We start from the raw sequence: 20,221 nt of genomic DNA, 5'->3' as shown, positions 1-20,221 counted from the left end.
TTTTACAGTGTTAGTTTCATTAGCTGTTGTACAATAGGATCCAAAATATAAGAAAACATACATTTGAGGGCACTGGGCCTTTATAACATAAACCTACAAATCCATCTAACACAGATATTGCCTTTCAGTACACAAATATCGATTCTGGGTCATCTCGCTTGTTGTTCATGTAAAATATGCGCCTGCACAAAAAATGTCGCCTAGACTCGAGACTTTGGGCGCATGAACATTTTCTTCCAAATATGTTAGCAAATAAAGTATCTGTGGACTGTAAATGTTATATTATTTTGCTAAAACAAATCACTATATATCACTATATATATTGTTTTATATATATATATTTAATGCATTTGTACTTTTACAATAATATACAATCAGGCAAAGTGAAGACAGTCTACATTGTGCGTCACCTACGCTCGACGTGCGTTTGCATTGAGGGGTCCTACATGTGCATGGTTTGGAAAACAGGAGAGAAAAACATTGTGATTAGTTCAAATAATTAGGAAAATAGCGATACAAGTTTGAAACTACCGCTCGTTTTGCACATTAAGGTAATTTTAAGTGTTTTTGTGCTGATATATTCTCCAGAACAAGGTATCTACTTTATTGTAGAAAAGCGAAACATCATCCACCACAACGCAGCCTGGACGTTGGTTTGGGATGTCATTCATTCCCTATATAACCGCTATGGCTAACTAGCTAGCGACCCCACCAAAATATAGCTAACTAGCTAAGAGATTATTGTAACTACTAGATATCTGTTTTACAAAGTTGCACATTTTAGGCCTTTTTAAAGTGAACCATTGTTTTTGAGGTGTGAGTTTGATGGGTTTCTTTTTTCATTATTTTCTCAACTTACCCGCCAATGCATGTAGTTTCTAACGTTAGCTAACATTAACGTGTAGTTGTGTGCGTATGTACCTGAAACGTTATACATGAACATCTGAACCAATAACACAGCGAACTAATTGCAGAGTTAAAGTAGACAACGTTCATTGGTTTGTAGCAGGTACTCTTTGCAGAAGGATGAATCATGTGGGTGGGATGCGAATCCATTATGTTTTCCTATTATGTGTCCTACCCAGTCCCTTTCACAATGGAGACGGACCTGTATGACGAGTTTGGGAACTACATTGGGCCAGAACTAGACTCTGACGAGGATGATGATCTGGAGGCAGATGAGAGAGATGTGGATGAGGTTTGTTTACTGAAATCAACAGACGGTGTAGACGTTAATGCACATTACCATGCAGTCTAACAAAAAGGAAGTAGGTGTGTTTTATAATGTCTGGTCAATTCATGACATGCTTGTGTCCCTCTCTACTTTGTGAAGGCTGATGAGGATGATGAGGATGAGCCGGCTGATGCTGATGAAGATGTCCCAGGAATGGAGGTAGTTCTGCACGAGGATAAGAAATACTATCCTACAGCAGAGGAAGTGTACGGGCCGGAGGTGGAAACTTTAGTCCAGGAAGAGGACGCACAGCCCCTCACAGGTCAGACACCACACACACACACACTTAAGCACATGGATGCATTAATCCAGATACGATAGTGATAAACTGATTCACATTTTCTCTCTCTCCCCATCAGAACCCATCATCAAGCCTGTAAGGAACAAGCAGTTCACTCTGATGGAACAGGAGCTACCTTCCACTGTTTATGACATGGAGTAAGTCATTGACCGTTCACCAGTTTGACTGTTGTAAACTAGACCTGCGTCTGTCTGTCTATACTCACAAAAGGTCGATGTTTAACCCCACCTCTCTGCGCAGGTTCCTGGCTGACCTAATGGACAGTCCCGAGCTAATCCGTAACGTCACCCTGTGTGGCCACCTGCATCACGGCAAGGTCAAACACTCAGCAATTGACCCGCTTTAGAGCCAGACCTGGCTAGATCATGGATGTTAGTAGCTAGGTTGTTCCCGTTATTGTGATTTTAATGGATTTGTTTATTGTCTGCAGACGTGTTTTGTGGACTGCCTGATTGAACAGACACACCCAGAGATCAGGAAGCGAGACGACATGGATGTGAGTTTACTCTCCAGCTAGACTAAACTGCCCCAAAGTTGCTGCTCTCCCTTCATCCTAATTTGGAGAAATCCCCTAACCAGTTGTAATCTGAAATACTCTGTGTGTGTTGTAAGTGAGCCATTAATTCACTACATTTTCCCGTGGTATTTCAGCTCCGTTACACAGATATCCTCTTCACTGAGCAGGAGGTAAGTTGTTATTATTTTCAGAACTATGACAAGTTCTTGCAGAATTGTGCCTCTCCTGTGTAAGTGCATTGTGTTGACTCCTATGTGGTGCCTCCACAGCGAGGGGTTGGTATCAAGAGCACCCCCGTCACAATGGTTCTTCCAGACTCCAGAGGCAAATCCTTCCTCTTCAACATCATGGACACACCAGGTATGCAAATCAAAATCAAATCCAATGTTATTGGTTGCGTACACATTTTCAGCAGATGTTATTGTGTAGCGAAATGCTTGTGTTCCTAGGAAACGTAGGGGAGATTAAAAGAGTAATCAAGGGCGGTTGATTGATATAATTTCCCGCCTCGCGGCGTGTGATGTTAGTCGGCTGCTTTAGAAAGGCATACCCTTTGTCATCCCTGCAGGCCACGTCAACTTTTCGGATGAGGTGACCTCAGGCATCCGACTCTCCGACGGCATCGTGCTTTTCATCGACGCAGCAGAAGGAGTGAGTCCTCTTATTTAAATCCCCATTCGCCGCAGTGCATCTCTCTATCTTGTGTCGTCGCACTTCTATTATCAGACTTTGCTTCTGTTTGGCCTCAAGACGCAGGCTTTTGTGTTTCCACCTATGAGGCCTGGCCCCAAAAAGTCAAATGTACCATTCCTAACCCAGGCCTCTGCTCCCCTGTGTGTCTTTAGGTGATGTTGAACACCGAGCGTCTGATCAAGCACGCAGTCCAGGAGCGTCTGGCCATCACCATCTGCATCAACAAGGTGGACCGCCTCATCGTGGAGCTCAAGCTGCCCCCTACAGACGCCTACTACAAACTACGCCACATAGTGGACGAGGTCAACGCCATGCTCAGGTACTGACGTGGGGAGGGCCTGGTAACCTTGGCTACGGGGCTGACACTGAGGGGTGTGGAGGAAAGGAAATATCGACTGATTTCAGATGAGAGTATGACGAGTAGCAAGCAGAGCACAGAGCATTTGTAAAGAAGATTCCATTGCAGAGTGAAACCATGAATGTGAAAACAAAACTACTAGCATTGAGATTAGCCTGTTGTGGTACAGTGTTCCAGTGTGTGTCATTGACTGTGGCTCCACTCTCCCCTTTCCCTTAGCACCTACTCTACAGACGAGAACCTGGTGGTGTCTCCTCTCTTGGGGAACGTGTGTTTCGCCAGCTCTCAGTACTGCGTTTGCTTCACCCTGGGCTCCTTCGCCAAGATCTACTCTGACACCTACGGTGAGACCCCCTAGTTCCACACTTTCGCTTTCTCCCACACCTCTTGATATGTGTAACTGTAAACACATTTCTGACATGACTAGACCTGGTAGGTTCTCGTTTTAACCCTACGAATGACTGTTAAAAATTACACTGTTGTTAACCCTTCTCTCTGGTGTTGCAGGTGACATCAACTACACAGAGTTTGCCAAGAGGCTGTGGGGAGACATTTACTTCAACCCCAAAACGTAAGTGGTTTTCATTCAGGGTCATTTAGACTTTTTGTCTGGTCTGTAGTGCACTACGATAACCCTGTTTTGCCTTCTCTTCTCAGGCGCAAGTTCACTAAGAAAGCCCCCACCAGTAACTCCCAGCGTAGCTTTGTGGAGTTTGTGCTGGAGCCTCTGTACAAGATCCTATCCCAGGTAAGACCCCTCTAACGCAATCATCTCCTAGAAGACAAATCTTATACGCTACAAAGCACAGATGAGTACTTTGGTGTAGACATGTCTGTTCCCTGAAAAACACACTATTCCCATGAGTCCAAAAAAAAAAAAGATGATTGCATCTCCCATAAAAGACCGGCTGTTTTTTCAGTTCCCGGTGCTCTTATTTAAAAGCTGACGCACTGCGACCCTGATCGGTCATTGTCACAGAAAGGTGGCTTTGAGAAAGACGGCGAGCGAAACACGTCAGCTTATGAAATCAATCGGAGCGCCATGAATTGGATAGTGTCGTTGCGGCCTTTCGTGGGAGATGCCGTCACATTTTCTTGTTTGGACTGCAATGACTTGACCCAGGTGACCACCCCATTCCATAGAAGCCTTTTAAGTAGTGCTAGCACATCTACAAATGACACTTTCCCTCTTCTCTCTCCCTCTTCTCACTCCCAGGTGGTGGGTGACTGTGACACGTCTCTGCCTCGGGTGCTAGATGAGCTGGGCATCCACCTGGTCAAAGAGGAGCTGAAGCTCAACATCAGACCTCTACTCAGGCTGGTCTGTAAGCGCTTCTTTGGAGAGTTCACCGGTACGCACGCCATCCGCCGCCCCGTTTCCTCTAAACCTCCACTGCCTCCTCATATACCGCTCAGTAACTGTGTATACCGCTCAGTATACCGCTCAGTAACTCAATAATCTCGTGTTTAATCTTATTCACATACAGTTGAGCCATGTTTACCTTCTACCTTTTAGAGAGGCTAAATTCTGTTGTTCGCGTTCTCATTATCGTCTCTTACAGTACGTTTGCGTACAGGATGACTCGCTGTACGTGGTTACCGCGCTAGCCAGTGTATCTGCCCACAGCCTGGGACAATCAGTGGTATAATTGCACACAATGTTATGTTTCTGGTGAATGTGACAAACACGTTCATGTGAAGCCGAGCATGACCTCCCTCCCTCCTGCAGGCTTCGTGGACATGTGCGTGCAGCACATCCCCTCACCACAGGGGGGCGCCAAGAACAAGATAGAGCACAGCTACACTGGAGGACTGGACTCAGACCTGGGGGAGGCCATGGCAGAATGCGACCCTGATGTGAGTGTGACGGAGTGGGGAGAAACACAGGGGCTGTGGGTGAGAAGAGGCTCGAGCGAGACGGATGGTAGTTGTTTTCTAATAGGTGGAATCTGTTTTCAGTGTTAATCAATAGCCTCATTGCAATTGGAATCGCAATTAAGCAAGCAAAGCAGGCGATTGGAATTGCCGGGGAGTGAAGAAATAGATCGATCACAAACATTCCAAATGCCCTTCAGAGATCCTCTAGCCAATAATGAAGGGAGAGGCTTGAGATGTAACAAACGGTTGCCCTGTTAGACAAGGTTAACTAAGCTTATCTATTTCCTTTTACCCTCTTTCCTCTCCCTTTATCCCTTCTTTGTTGCTCGTTCTCTTTCCCCTCTTCTCTCCTCCCGTCCAGGGTCCTCTGATGTGTCACACCACTAAGATGTACAGTACTGAGGACGGGGTGCAGTTCCATGCGTTTGGCCGGGTGCTGAGCGGTACCATCCAGGCGGGCCAACCAGTCAAGGTGCTGGGCGAGAACTACACTCTGGAGGACGAGGAGGACTCGCAGATCTGCACGGTGGGACGTCTCTGGATCAACGTCGCCAGGTAGTGAGAGTCATTGTTAATGTGCCACCTCGCGGACACATCGCTTGGCCTGCGTTCCAAATGGCACTCTATTCCGTACATGGTGTACTAATTTGGACCAGAGCTTAATGGGCCCTGGTCAAAAGTAACAAGCTGACCAGACCGGACACGTCGCGTGCGCGAGCGTGGCAAAATAAATGTAGAAATCCGTGGTATTCAATTATTGCACCCACACTTCTTGCGCGCGCCGACGAGTGTCTTCGTTCCATGGGCTAAAATAGAAGTCATTACTATTTCTGACGCAGATCGCGATGCAAGTCGTGCCTCTCCCATCTCCTCATTGGTTTATAGAAGCAGGTACCCATGTGCCATCTCCTCATTGGTTATACTCACTTGGGTGATTGAAAGATGAACAGTTTTGCCGGTCAATGTGGTAATACTATGAAAGTTTAGATGCCATCACCATATAAGTTCTAAGATGAAAAAGCCTGGAAGGAGGAGAGATGACAAGAAACGATTCGGTTGACCGTTTTATGTGTGGATTAATTGTCAGAGTGGAGGATCTTGTGCATTTCAGGTTAAATAACAACTCAATGTTTATATCCCAGGACAAATTAGCTAACAGCAAGCTAGCTAAATAGGATAAATGAGCTAGCATGTGCAAGCCAGCTAGCTAAATTGCCATACATGTTTAATGCTTTTCGACCTGTCCCCAAATTAATGTCATTGATTCAGAGTTTGTTTTGATATTTTAACCTGCGTGTCGTGATCGCGTTTGGTGTGGGGGGGACAAAATAAATGTATGCCCGATGGCGCACGCGCGCAGCCAGTTTGGGTTCCGTGTAACGTGCTATTTCTGGAATAGGGCGCCATTTGGGGCCAAGCATGAGTGTTCATTATAGCAAGTTGTCAGGTATGTGTTCATTAGTCTAACCCCTCTGTTTCTTCCCCAGTCTCTGGTCCTCAGTGTTATTATAGTCATTTGGTGGGTGCTGATAATTGTCCTATTTCACATGTAGAAGTGTGTATTATACACATGTGAATTGGAGATGTTTTTTTTGTTGCCTATCCAAACTCCCCGTGAGATGTCATTATATGTGATCTCTGTGTTCAGTATGAGATGTCTGTCTTTTACCCCAGTTGTTGAGGCTCAAACCCGTTCTAAACCACAGGTACCAGATAGAGGTGAACCGTGTGCCTGCTGGCAACTGGGTTCTCATTGAGGGCTGTGACCAGCCCATCGTCAAGACAGCCACCATCACCGAGCCCAGAGGGAACGAGGAGGCCCAGATCTTCCGGCCGCTCAAGTTCAACACGGCGTCTGTCATCAAGATCGCTGTGGAGCCAGTCAACCCGTCAGAGCTGCCCAAGATGTTGGACGGACTGCGGAAGGTCAATAAGAGCTACCCCTCCCTCACCACCAAGGTGGAGGAGTCAGGGGAACATGTTATCCTGGGTACCGGGGAACTCTACCTGGACTGTGTCATGCACGACCTGCGGAAGATGTACTCTGAGATCGACATCAAGGTCAGTTCTCTCACATGTCTCTTCACCCACCTGGAACAACAAACTACTCTTCCTGTATCGGAATTGTAACGTCTTAAACAAAATACCCTTCATGTCTAGTGTTATTCCTTGATTGGTTTTCCAGTACTGAATGTCTCTCTCTCGCTCCTCTTTCTCCCAGGTGGCGGACCCCGTGGTGACCTTCTGTGAGACGGTAGTGGAGACGTCGTCTCTCAAGTGCTTTGCTGAGACGCCGAACAAGAAGTAAGCATCCACCATCATCTCCCATTGGGTCACCAGTGACCTAGCTTACAGTACTCTAATCGACTAGTGTGGACTGTGTGCATCCCAAATGGCACCCTGTTTCCTTCTGTGGTGCACTACATTTGACTCTGGTTGGAAGTAGTGCACTATATAGGGAGGGAATAGGGTGTCCTATGGGGACGCATTCTGTTTCATGTTGTTAGTGTGACGTGTCTAGACCAGCTGGATGGGTGACTTGAGTGCTGTGGCTGTTTGTCCGTGTGACTGACGGCTGTGCGTTTTGATTGACAGGAATAAGATCACCATGATTGCCGAGCCTCTGGAAAAGGGCCTGGCTGAGGACATAGAGAACGAGGTGGTGCAGATCACATGGAACAGGTACTGGACACACACACACAACTGCACACCGCCTATTCATAAAAATAATTCACCTGCTGTATCCTCCTACCTGTCCACGTGTCAGTGTCTCAACCCAAACTGTCTTGACAATACCTTGAGGCCTATCCTCCTATCCGCAGCTGTAGCCCTGTGTGTGTGTGTGTGTGTTTTGGAAGTGGGCAGTGTCCGGCCAGCTGTATGCTGCTCATCTGTGAACCCATCTGGGCCTGGCATTGCCCACGTGAGCCACGGTGCCAAGGCAGTGACACACTAACTTGACATCCGATTAAATAAACTCTGTCCCCTCTGTTCTTCTTCCTTCTCCCCCCCCCACACACACACTAATCCATCCTGTTGTTTAATCCCTGGTTCCAGGAAGAAGCTGGGAGAGTTTTTCCAGACCAAGTATGACTGGGATCTGCTAGCTGCCAGGTCTATCTGGGCCTTTGGGCCCGACACCACTGGGCCTAACATCCTGGTAGATGACACCCTGCCTTCTGAGGTGAGACCAGGGCTCTGGGTTTGGGCGTGGGTAAGGCTGGACTAGTGGTGGTGTTGTGTGGAGGGCTGGTGGTCTTGGGGTCATCCTGGGCTGAGGTGGGTTGGGCAGGCTTGGGCTCTGGGGTCAGCCTGCCTGTCTCTAGGCCAAACTGTAAACAGATGGAGTGCGTGTTGGAGTGATTCAGAATGACTGCTCTCTAGCAGACGTGTGAAAATGTATCGATGGATGTGTCAGTGTGTTTGGCCCTCTGACACCGGTGTGATCATGGTGACATTGACCCATTGAGGAGCACGGACAGCGGTGCCCGGTCATCGGGCACAACCACCTCTGTCTTTTTTTTTGTTGTGTTATGCCACCTGGAAGTCAAGGAAATATTATGATCAATGAGAACACTCAATCTCTATAGAGATCTTTGATTATGACACTGAATCGCACTGTAGGGTGTAATGAAGGCAATTATGTGTCCACTTGTATTCAGCCGTGTGCAGCTTTGCATGAGGGATATGTCTCCAGATAGTTGATGGTGTGTTGTTGTGTGCAGGTGGACAAGGCTCTGCTGGGCTCTGTTAAGGACAGCATCGTCCAGGGCTTCCAATGGGGCACCAGGGAGGGGCCTCTGTGTGATGAACGTAAGTGTCTTACCACTCTTTTTACCACTCTTTTTCACTCACTCATAATCACCTAACAGCTAAACTCAGCAAAAAAAGAAACACCCCTTTTTTCAGGATAATTTGTAAAAATCCAAATAATATCACTGATCTTCATTTGTAAAGGGTTTAAACACTGTTTCCCATGCTTGTTCAATGAACCACAAACAATTAATGAACATGCACCTGTGGAACGGTCGTTAAGACACTAACAGCTTACAGGCGGTAGGCAATTAAGGTCACAGTTATGAAAACTTAGGACACTAAAGAGGCCTTTCTACTGACTCTGAAAAACACCAAAAGAAAGATGCCCAGGGTCCCTGCTCATCTGTGTGAACGTGCCTTAGGCATGCTGCAAGGAGGCATGAGGACTGCAGATGTGGCCAGGACAATAAATTGCGATGTCTGTACTGTGAGACGCCTAAGAAAGCGCTACAGGGAGACAGAACGGACAGCTGATCGTCCTCGCAGTGGCACACCACGTGTAACAACACCTGCACAGGATCGGTACATCCGAACATCACATCTGCGGGACAGGGATAGGATTGCAACAACAACTGCCCGAGTTACACCAGGAACGCACATTCATCAGTGCTCAGACAGTCCGCAATAGGCTGAGAGAGGCCGGACAGAGGGCTTGTAGGCATGTTGTAAGGCAGGTCCTCACCAGACATCACCGGCAACAACGTCGCCTATGGGTGCAAACCCACCGTCGCTGGACCAGTCAGTACTGGCAAAAAGTGCTCTTCACTGACGAGTCGCGGTTTTGTCTCACCAGGGGTGATGGTCAGATTTGCGTTTATCGTCGAAGGAATGAGCGTTACACAGAGGGCTGTGCTCTGGAGCGAGATCGATTTGGAGGTGGAGGGTCCATCATGGTCTGGGGCGGAGTGTCAGCATCATCGGACTGAGCTTGTTGTCATTGCAGGCAATCTCAAAGCTGTGCGTTACAGGGAAGACACCCTCCTCCCTCATGTGGTACCCTTCCTGCAGGCTCATCCTGACATGTCCAGCATGACAATGCCACCACGCACAGAATGAGCAGTATGGCTGATTTCCTGCAAGACAGGAATGTCAGTGTTCTGCCATGGCCAGTGAAGAGCCCGGATCTCAATCCCGTTGAGCACGTCTGGGACCTTTTCGATCGGAGGGTGAGGGCTAGGGCCATTCCCCCTAGAAATGTTCGGGAACTTGCAGGTGCTTTGGTGGAAGAGTAGGGTAACATCTCACAGCAAATCTGGTGCAGTCCATGAGGAGGAGATGCACTGCAGTACTTAATGCAGCTAGTGGCCACACCAGATACTGACTGTTCATTTTGATTTTGAACCCCCCCCTTTGTTCAGGGACACATTATTCAATTTCTGTTAGTCACATGTCTGTAGAACTTGTTCAGTTTGTCTTATGTTCATACTAGAGGTCGACGGATTAATCGGAATGGCCGATTAATTAGGGCCGTTTTCGTAATTGGTAATCGGCATTTTTACACCGATTTATTGCTGATTACATTGCACTCCACGAGGAGACGTGCGTGGCAGGCTGACTACCTGTTATGTGAGTGCAGCAAGGAGCCATGGTAAGGTGCTAGCTAGCATTAAACTTATCTTGTAAAAAAACAATCAATTTTAACAATCACTAGTTAACTACACATGGTTGATGATATTACTAGTTTATCTAGCTTGTCTTGTTAATTTATCATTGAATTACAGCCTACTTCGCCAAACGGGTGATTCGCGCATTCGCAAAAAAAGCACTGTCGTTGCACCAATGTGTACCTAACCATAAACATCAATGCCTTTCTTAAAATCAATACACAAGTATATATTTTTAAACCTGCATATTTAGTTAATATTGCCTGCTAACATGAATTTCTTTTAACTAGGGAAATTGTGTCACTTCTATTGCGTTCTGTGCAAGTAGAGTCAGGGTATATGCAGCAGTTTGGGTCGCCTGGCTCGTTGTGGACTGCGTGAAGACCATTTCTTCCTAACAAAGACTGTAATTCATTTGCCAGAATTGTACATAATTATGACATAACATTGAAGGTTGTGCAATGTAACAGCAATATTTAGACTTATGGATGCCACCCGTTAGATAAAATACGGAACAGTTCCGTATTTCACTGAAAGAATAAACGTCTTGTTTTCGAAATGGTTTCCTGATTTGACCATATTTATGACCTAAGGCTCGTATTTCTGTGTATTATTATGTTATAATTAAGTCTATGATTTGATAGAGCAGTCTGACTGAGCAGTGGTAGGCAGCAACAGGCTCGTAAGGATTCATTCAATTAGCACTTTCCGACATTTGCCAGCAGCCCTTCGCTGTGCTTCAAGTATTGCGCTGTTTATGACTTCAAGCCTATCAACTCCCGAAATTAGGCTGGTAATACTAAAATACTTATTAGAACATCCAATAGTTAAAGGTATATGAAATACAAATGGTATAGAAAGAAATAGTCCTATAATAACTACAACCTAAAACTTCTTACCTTGGAATATTGAAGACTCATGTTAAAAGGAACCACCAGCTTTCATATGTTCTCATGTTCTGAGCAAGGAACTTAAACGTTAGCTTTTTTACATGGCACATATTGCACTTTTACTTTCTTCTCCAACACTTTGTTTTTGCATTATTTAAACCAGATTGAATGTGTTTCATTATTTATTTGAGACTAAATAGATTTTATTGATGTATTATATTAAGTTAAAATAAGTGTTCATTCAATATTGTTGTAATTGTCATTATTACAAATGTATTTATATATATATATATATATATATAAAAATCCGCTGATTAATCTGTATCGGCTTTTTTTGGTCCTCCAATAAATCGGTATCGGCGTTGAAAAATCAATCTGTCGACCTCTAGTTCATACAAATATTTTCACATAGAAAATAAACGCAGTTGACAGTGAGAGGACGTTTCTTTTTTTGCTGAGTTTATATATCCCCTCCCTAGCTATCAGAAACGTGAAGTTTAAGATCCTGGATGCGGTCATAGCGCAGGAGCCTCTACACAGAGGAGGAGGACAGGTCATCCCCACAGCCAGGAGAGTGGTGTACTCTGCCTTCCTCATGGTGAGATCATCCCCCTCTCTCCCTTCCTCACCTTCTCCTTTCTTCCACATTTCATTAACTCTCACTCCCTTTTGTTTCCTATCCTTTTTCTCCTGAGTCTTTCTCCTGAGTTTCATTACCCTGATTGAAGTGCTGATTTCTTCAGACTTTCTCCTTCTTCTTTTTTTTGTATTGACGTGTGATAGCTTCCCTCTTTCAAGGGTTTTCTCCTTTTTTTGTTGGTTCCTTGCATCCCTCCATCATTGCCCGCCTCTCAACTTCTCTTCTCTCTGACTTTCTCCGCTGTTCTTTCCTCCCCTGTCCTCTATCTTCTCTGGCTCACCCTCCTGCCATCCTCTGGTTCTCCTAATGGCTGTGTTCTCCTAATTACTGTCCCTCTCCTGTCCCTCCCAGGCCACCCCCAGGTTGATGGAGCCCTATTACTTTGTTGAGGTCCAGGCCCCAGCTGACTGTGTGTCTGCTGTGTACACAGTACTGGCCAGACGGCGGTGAGCCCCGCAAACCACTAAATAACGATGTCTCCTCTGTACCATCCCAATTACCCCACCCATAACTTCTTGACTGGCGTTTTTAAACCTTCACCTGGAAAGTTGACTGTGGAAATATTGTGCTGATTGCTCAGATGTGGTGTTTTTTGTTATTTTCTTTGTTACAATTCTATCTGCTGTGTTTTTGTGTTGTGGCACAGAGGTCATGTGACCCAGGACGCCCCCATCCCCGGGTCTCCCCTCTACACAATCAAGGCCTTCATCCCGGCCATCGACTCGTTTGGCTTCGAGACTGACCTGAGAACACACACACAGGGACAGGCCTTCTCCCTGTCCGTCTTCCACCACTGGCAGGTAGGATCACACGGACGGACACACGTGTGTGTGTGTGTGTGCGCGCGTACACACACACACACACACACACACAGACATGTGCCCTCTTTCTTTATGCCCACCAGCTGTGTTAACATACACTTGCACACACGCTCGGACACAATGATGCCAGAGTCACGCACCTCGCGCTCATGCCAGCCACTCTGAGTAAATTGGTTTGGATGCTGACTAGAAGGGTGTTGAGTCAGCAGCTATTGTGTACACTACAGTTGTCTCTCCCTCTCCCCCCGTGTCGCGTGTCTCTCCCTCTCCTCCTCTTTGGCTGTGTCAGGCAAAATGAATTTGCTCCCTTCGCCCTCATTTTCCCCAGCCTGCTTCTCTCCTCTAGTCTTCCCTCTTCTGTAAACTGAAACGCAGGCTGTTCCTCCTCAGTAGCGTGATCATCACCCCCCTCCCAGGGTGTGGTGTGGAGAAACAGTGTGGTGTGACGCCGTTTAACGGCCCTGCTCCATCTGTTCATTGGGCTGCAGACGCTCCATTGATTTTCTTCCCGTTCAATCTTTTCCCCCGCAGGCCTGGGGTTTTGTTACAGCACAGTCCTCGGATTTGTCCCAGATGGCACCCTACTCCCTATTTAGGCTAGTGCACCAATTGACCATTGACCAGGGCCCATAGGGCTAAATAGGGAATATGGTGCCATTTGGGATTGGAACGCAGCCCCACACGGAGGAGGGGGAGTGAGGGATTGCAGAGTTGGCGAAACAGCCCCTTGCCTGATTTGTGGCTGAGATTCACCCCCTGCTCTCCCTCCAACAGACATGTAACATTTACACATGAGAACGGGATTGAGGTGTCGGTGAAGATGATAGGTTTAAATAATCATTTTAAAACGCCATTCTACTCAGGACTAGATGTGCTAACGTCGCAGCGATGAAGAGCGCGAGACAGAGTGACGTGACAAGGCGCTGCCGTGTTAGTTTTGGCTGGCTGAAGGTGACAGTAAATCCCCCCCGACTCAGTGACATAGAGGACGCTGGCTAACTAGTAGAGAACGAATCGCGTATTTGAGTGGCGAAATGTTTTAAGGACCGTGTTGGTGACTATTATAGGAGGCCTCTGCTCAGGTTTCAGCTTCTGTGTGTCTAGTTGTCAGTGTGTATCATAATGTGACGCCGTAGACCAGATGTGGAATTTCTCAAACTGAAATTGTCCTTTTCTTTTGAACCCTCGCCTGACCCCTGTTTCTTCTCTCTCCTCTCCCCCCAGATTGTCCCTGGTGACCCCCTGGACAAGAGCATTGTGATCAGGCCTCTGGAGCCCCAGCCTGCCCCTCACCTGGCCAGAGAGTTCATGATCAAGACCCGCCGGCGCAAGGTACGTATACTGCCCACCCCCCTTCACCATGTCTGAGGGAAGGTGTGCCTTTGTACTGTTGCCTATTGACCCGGCACATCACGACCATGTGACTGACTTGACTCCCTGGTTTCCATGCCAGGGTCTGAGTGAGGATGTGAGCATCAGCAAGTTCTTCGACGACCCTATGTTGTTGGAGCTGGCCAAGCAGGACGTGGTGCTCAACTACCCCATGTGAGGTGTCGGGAGACGGGGAGACAACGACCGGGGTGCTCCCCTCCTCCACCAGCACCACAAGCAACATCCCCACACCACATCGTATGGGACTCAAAACCCCACTTGAGGTGGGTTGGACATTGTCACAGAGGGAAGCAGGGTCTGCCGGTTTTGTTTCCTGCCTCCATATTGGCGATTTCTGTGGACTTTGTTAACCAGGTGAGGTCACTTACCCTCATTAAGTTAATCAATGAAGCACTGATATGGAACCCGACAGACCCTGGAATCTCCTGTTAAGACTTTGCCCACCCGTGCTCTCCTTCTAAGAGGGACTTTTCATTCTGATATAACGGCATCTACGGTTGTAAGGGTTGGCGTGATGTGGGATAGCATCGTCTCTGACACCTCTCGTCATCAGTGATACTGCTGAGGTGTTTCCTCTCATCAATGTCTTGTGCTTATTTTTTTTTTTACATGTATAAATTCCCAAATATTTTGTAGATGTAAGATGACTTGAAAGCAGGCTTGTGTGTTTGATGGGTTTTTTAAAATTTTGAAATTGGATGTCTTGCGTCTGGTGTTGGCCTGTTTTGAGTCAAATAAAAAATATGCCTGTGAAATTAGTTTTATTTGGCTCCATAACCAACTGAGGTAACTTTATTTTCTTCACTTCCAGGTGTTTAGTTTGGTTCACATTCAGGGTCCTTTTCTGAAGTTACTGTATGTACCTCGGCGTGTTGCACTGTATGTATATGGGCGGTGGTGTTCAGCAGAAGTGGGCGTGTACAGTGCGGAGCACCATATTGAAGCACAGGCCTCCGTGAATGATTGGCATGTCTGTTTGGGGTGCTGTGTGGGCCGTGACTGATGGACAGGCCTCTGGATGGGGATAGGCAGGCACGGAAGATGGATGTCGGGACCAGGATCACATGCACCACAAGTGTGCTCAGCACAAAGCCTCTTAGAATGTGAGGAATCACAGAAATTCTCCTCAACTGTGTTGGAGGTTAAGGTCCAAGGCCCCTCCCCGTAAGGACCTTCTCCAGTGGGTTTTGAGAAGGAATCAAGCACAGGTTGAGAAAGGTAGCATGACGGGAGAAAGAAGGTAAAACAAATGGTTGAGAAAGGTAACATAACGGGAGAAAGAAGGTAAAACATATGGACAGACTGATGGTTTAATTGCTGACTGCGCCTCTTGGTCCCTCTATGATAAATGTTAAAGTACAGTCGTATGAAAAAAGGTTTGGGCACCCCTTACAATTTCCATGATTTCCATTTAGAAATAATTGGGTGTTTGGATCAGCAATTTCATTTTGATCTATCAAATAACTGATGGACACAGTAATATTTCAGTGAAATTAGGTTTATTGGATTAACAGAAAATGTGCAATATGCATCAAAACAAAATTAGACCGGTGCATAAATTTGGGCACCTCAATAGAAAAATCACATCAATATTTAGTAGAGCCTCCTTTTGCTAAAATAACAGCCTCTAGACGCTTCCCATAGCCTCTAATGAGTGTCTGGATTCTGGATGAAGGTATTTTGGACCATTCCTCCTTACAAAACATCTCCAGTTCAAATCAAATTTTATTTGTGACATACACATGGTTAGCAGATGTTAATGCGAGTGTAGCGAAATGCTTGTGCTTCTAGTTCCGACAACGCAGTAATAACCAACAAGTAATCTAACTAACAATTCCAAAACTACTGTCTTATACACAGTGTAAGGGGATAAAGAATATGTACATAAGGATATATGAATGAGTGATGGTACAGAGCAGCATAGGCAAGATACAGTAGCTGATAGAGTACAGTATATACATATGAGATGAGTATGTAAACAAAGTGGCATAGTTAGTGGCTAGTGATACATGTATTACATAAGGATGCAGTCGATGATATAGAGTACAGTATATACGTATGCATATGAGATGAATAATGTAGGGTAAGTAACATTATATAAGGTAGGTTTATATATTTACATCATTTCCCATCAATTCCCATTATTAAAGTGGCTGGAGTTGAGTCAGTGTCAGTGTGTTGGCAGCAGCCACTCAATGTTAGGGGTTAGCTGTTTAACAGTCAGGTGGCCTTGAGATAGCTGTTTTTCAGTCTCTCGGGCCCAGCTTTGATGCACCTGTACTGACCTCGCCTTCTGGATGATAGCGGGGTGAACAGGCAGTGGCTCGGGTGGTTGATGTCCTTGATGATCTTTATGGCCTTCCTGTAACATCGGGTGGTGTAGGTATCCTGGAGGGCAGGTAGTTTGCCCCCGGTGATGCGTTGTGCAGACCTCACTACCTCACTAGTTCAGTTAGGTTTGATGGTTGCCGAGCATCGACAAGCCGCTTCAAATCATCCCACAGATTCTCAATGATATTCAGGACTGGGATGGCCATTCAAAACATCGTACTTGTTCCTCTGCATAAATGCCCGGGTAGATTTTGAGCAGTGTTTTGGGTCGTTGTCTTGTTGAAATATCCAGCCCCGGCGTAACTTTGACTTTGTGACTGATTCTTCAACATTATTCCCAAGAATCTGCTGATATTGAGTGGAATCCATGCGAACCTCAACTTTAACAAGAATCCCAGTACCGGCACTGGCCCCACAGCATGATTGGAACCCTCACAATTTTACTGTGGGTAGCAAGTGTTTTTCTTGGAACACTGTTCTTTTGCCGCCATGCATAACGTCCCTTGTTAAGACCAAATAACTCACTCTTTGTTTCATCAGTCCACAGCACCTTATTCCAAAATGAAGCTGGCTTGTCCAAATGTGCGTTTGCATACCTCTAGCAACTGTTTGTGGCGTGTGTGCAGAAAAGGCTTCTTCCGCATCACTCTCCCATACAGCTTCTCCTTGTGCAAAGTGCACTGAATTGTTTAACGATGCACAGTGACACCCATCTGCAGCAAGATGATGTTGTAGGGCTTTGGAGGTGGTCTGTGGGCTGTTTTTGACCGTTCTCACCATCCTTTGCCTCTCCGATATTTTACTTGGCCTGCCACTTCTGGCCTTAACAAGAACTGTGCCTGTGGTCTTCCATTTTCTCACTATTTTCCTCACAGTGGACACTGACAGCTTAAATCTCTGCGATAGCTTTTTGTAGCCTTCCTCTAAACCATAATGTTGAACAATCTTTGTTTTCAGGTCATTTGAGAGTTGTTTTGAGGCCCCCATGTTGCCACTCTTCAGAGGAGAGTCAAAGAGAACAACAACTTGCAATTGGCCACCTTAAATACCTTTTCTCATGATTGGATGCACTTGTCTATGAAGTTCAAGGCTTAATGAGCTCACCAAACCAATTGTGTGTTCCAATTAATCAGTGCTAAGTAGTTACAGGTATTCAAATCAACAGAATGACAAGGGTGCCCACATTTTTGCATAGCCTATTTTTCACATCTGATTTAATTTCATACAACTTAATATTGCTACACTAGAAATATTTGTCTGGACAATACCCCCAGTACTCAGCTTTTATTAGAAAATGAATGGCATGCCTCTGTGATCATTTTCTGTGACGACAGAATAAATTATTATGCAGCCTCAGAGGGGTGCCCAAACTTTTTCATACGACCGTATGAAGTCAATGATTCCCAATGCTTTTCCCACTGTGACCCAACTAAAGTCTGAGTGCACAAGGAATTGGCTCTGAGGTACAAAATTTGGCAAAGACTCGTGACATATTTGCATAATGGCTTAAATATGAATGACTCTATGAGTAAGGAAGCAGGGCTTGTTTCAGTACACTTGGCTAATAATGGATTGTTCCCTTGTTTTGATGACTTGGTGTGTGGTTAACTCTGTCACACCTAGAGAGCTCTGACATCTCGGCTGTGTGCCCATCACGATGGACGCAGGGTGGGGACTGGACCCGGAGGGTAATAAAAAGGTATTGGGTAGCTTTGACATTTTGACTGAATGTCAATCATGAGAACTCTACGGGTTTGGTTTTCATTCGATGTCAATCATGAGAACTCTACGGGTTTGGTTTTCATTCGCCGAGACATCGGTACATTTGAGATATGGATATTAAGATCTCTTCAGTGTGTATAGTCATGTAAAACACTAAATGTATCCCGGTCCCACACACTGTTGAATGTTCCGGCAGGTTATTAAAAGGTCAATGCAGCCATTTTTTTAAATCTAAGATATCAAATCATTTCTGGGTAACGATTAAGTGATGGTGTTAAATTTAAAATGGTAAAAAAACAAATAAGCAAATAGCTTCTTAACAAAGAGAAATTTCTCAAGCAAGAATTTTGTGAAGACTGTCTTGGAGGGGAACATTTTTAACTAGCTGTTATTGGCAGAGAGGTTTGGACCCTCCTCTTACTAATTGGCCTATTAACTAATTTGCTAATGTCACCTGGCAGGTCAGATTTCCATCCCACCAAAACAGGCTGAAATTTCAGCAGTTCTTTTCAAACAGCTCTTGCACTAAAAGGGCATTATCATAATTTTCACAATTTCACAGTATTATTCCAAACTCATCGTGTGGAAATAGATATAAAACACAGGGAAATCAGGTTTTTGACTGCACTGGGCCTTTAAATGCAACGTTTATAAATGTTTTAAGACTTTACTTTTTGTATCTTGCACATGTAGACCGTCCAATGTCATCAGTGTTGCCAGTGTCAAACATGGTATTTACAAGAGTCTGTTGCTACAAAACCAAGTTCCCTCCCCTCCTTCGATGGCATCTGTTGTGACCGTGTATATGATCAAATCCCTCTTCCACACTGCTGGTATGTACTGTGCAGTGTGTGAATGTGTCTATTAACCCCCTGCAGTGGTCCTATCTCTCTCCCTACCCCGTGCTGGCTGGCGTGAGTTGTGATCGTACGTGGCCCTGGGAAGCGGGATGGATGGCAGTGGTTCCTGCCAGTCTGAATGCACGTCCCCTGAGCACTCGCTGCAATCTGTGGACTCTGCTAAGTATAGACGAGAGACACTAGAGACCGCTCTCTGCTACGGCCTGGCTGAGGGCACCCTCCCAAGCAAGGCCTTCCCTCTCTCCTCTCATCTCTCTTTTCATCCTCCTTTTCATCTGCTCGATCCCTCCGCTTTTCCTCTCCTCTCGTCTTTCATCTCCTCGGTCTGTCTTCTCCACCTCCTGGTTCTGTCATCTGCCTCTCTCTCTTTCAGTCTCACCTCTCCCTCTCCTCTACATCACAAGCAGTCACATACATTCCTCTCACATCCGCCCCTCAGTAGAAAACATATGTCTACTGTGATAAGAAATGTAATAATATATATTGTTTACATTAGTTTGTTAGTGCGACCAACCACAGTACCCGTAGACTGAGCAGTGACTGGTGGCTAAATGCTAAATCTATTTCTCCCTTTATCAGCAGATGACTAGAGAGTGGTAGACAGTAGGTGGCTTGATGAGCTGTATGTATACATAGAGGTTATTTCCTAATCCTTTAATGGGGTGAAAGGTTTGTGGCTGCCCTGACCTCCCCTTCATCCTTCCCTTCCTGAATAGTCGCACGTGTTCGAGACACACGGGGGCGCCATTGCTGTCTGGCCGGCCGGCCCGTGGCAAGTGGTGGTCCGGCAAGGTCGGAATACTGAACAAACAAAGGGAAAGAAAAAAACGCATGACTGTGTGACTCCCTCACCCCTAGGGCACCTGAAGGACCCAAAACACTGAATCATCACCCTCCGATGATGAGAGATCACAGGATCTGTAGAGGTCATGCCACACTGCAGAACACAGACAGCTAGGCAGGGAGAGTTGGGCTGGGCATGGCTGCACAGACACATGCCTGCCCGACAAAGCGAGACAGAGGAGGTGGAGCACATTGGAACCACATTGAAGAATTAGGCCTCAAACTTAACTAGCCTGGTATCAATTAGCCATGTGTTCCCTGGCTTGAGGCTTCACACAAAGGCAGGTCAACACCAGACCCCACCTCTCTCAGTACTGAGCA

General features: G+C 46.0%; 1 protein-coding gene across 1 annotated transcript; it reads left to right on the top strand.

The window, feature by feature from the left end:
* Positions 1-394: 394 nt before the first annotated feature.
* Positions 395-14,899, top strand: LOC112225965 (116 kDa U5 small nuclear ribonucleoprotein component). The gene is made up of 26 exons (XM_024390121.2): positions 395-551; positions 1,086-1,198; positions 1,334-1,496; positions 1,594-1,672; positions 1,776-1,851; positions 1,966-2,031; positions 2,187-2,222; positions 2,322-2,412; positions 2,621-2,703; positions 2,898-3,064; positions 3,323-3,447; positions 3,611-3,674; positions 3,761-3,851; positions 4,320-4,455; positions 4,833-4,960; positions 5,343-5,536; positions 6,688-7,042; positions 7,203-7,285; positions 7,577-7,663; positions 8,039-8,165; positions 8,707-8,794; positions 11,771-11,889; positions 12,283-12,377; positions 12,578-12,731; positions 13,977-14,084; positions 14,206-14,899. The coding sequence occupies exons 2-26, from the start codon at positions 1,097-1,099 to the stop codon at positions 14,299-14,301; spliced, it is 2,913 nt and encodes a 970-aa protein (XP_024245889.1). The 5' UTR covers positions 395-551; positions 1,086-1,096; the 3' UTR covers positions 14,302-14,899.
* The last annotated feature ends 5,322 nt before the right edge of the window (positions 14,900-20,221 follow it).

Source organism: Oncorhynchus tshawytscha, linkage group LG27, assembly GCF_018296145.1.
Source record: "Oncorhynchus tshawytscha isolate Ot180627B linkage group LG27, Otsh_v2.0, whole genome shotgun sequence".
Classification (NCBI taxonomy): Eukaryota; Metazoa; Chordata; class Actinopteri; order Salmoniformes; family Salmonidae; genus Oncorhynchus; species Oncorhynchus tshawytscha.
Note: the sequence above shows the minus strand (reverse complement) of the source record. Positions and strands in the feature narration are given on the sequence as shown.

Excerpts from the sequence above, each read along its gene's own strand:
- LOC112225965 (XM_024390121.2), top strand. The coding sequence starts at position 1,097 with ATGGAGACGGACCTGTATGACGAGTTTGGGAACTACATTGGGCCAGAA. Across the intron at positions 2,032-2,186 it reads GGAAGCGAGACGACATGGAT|CTCCGTTACACAGATATCCT; the intron begins GTGAGTTTACTC and ends GTGGTATTTCAG. Across the intron at positions 3,065-3,322 it reads GAGGTCAACGCCATGCTCAG|CACCTACTCTACAGACGAGA; the intron begins GTACTGACGTGG and ends CCTTTCCCTTAG.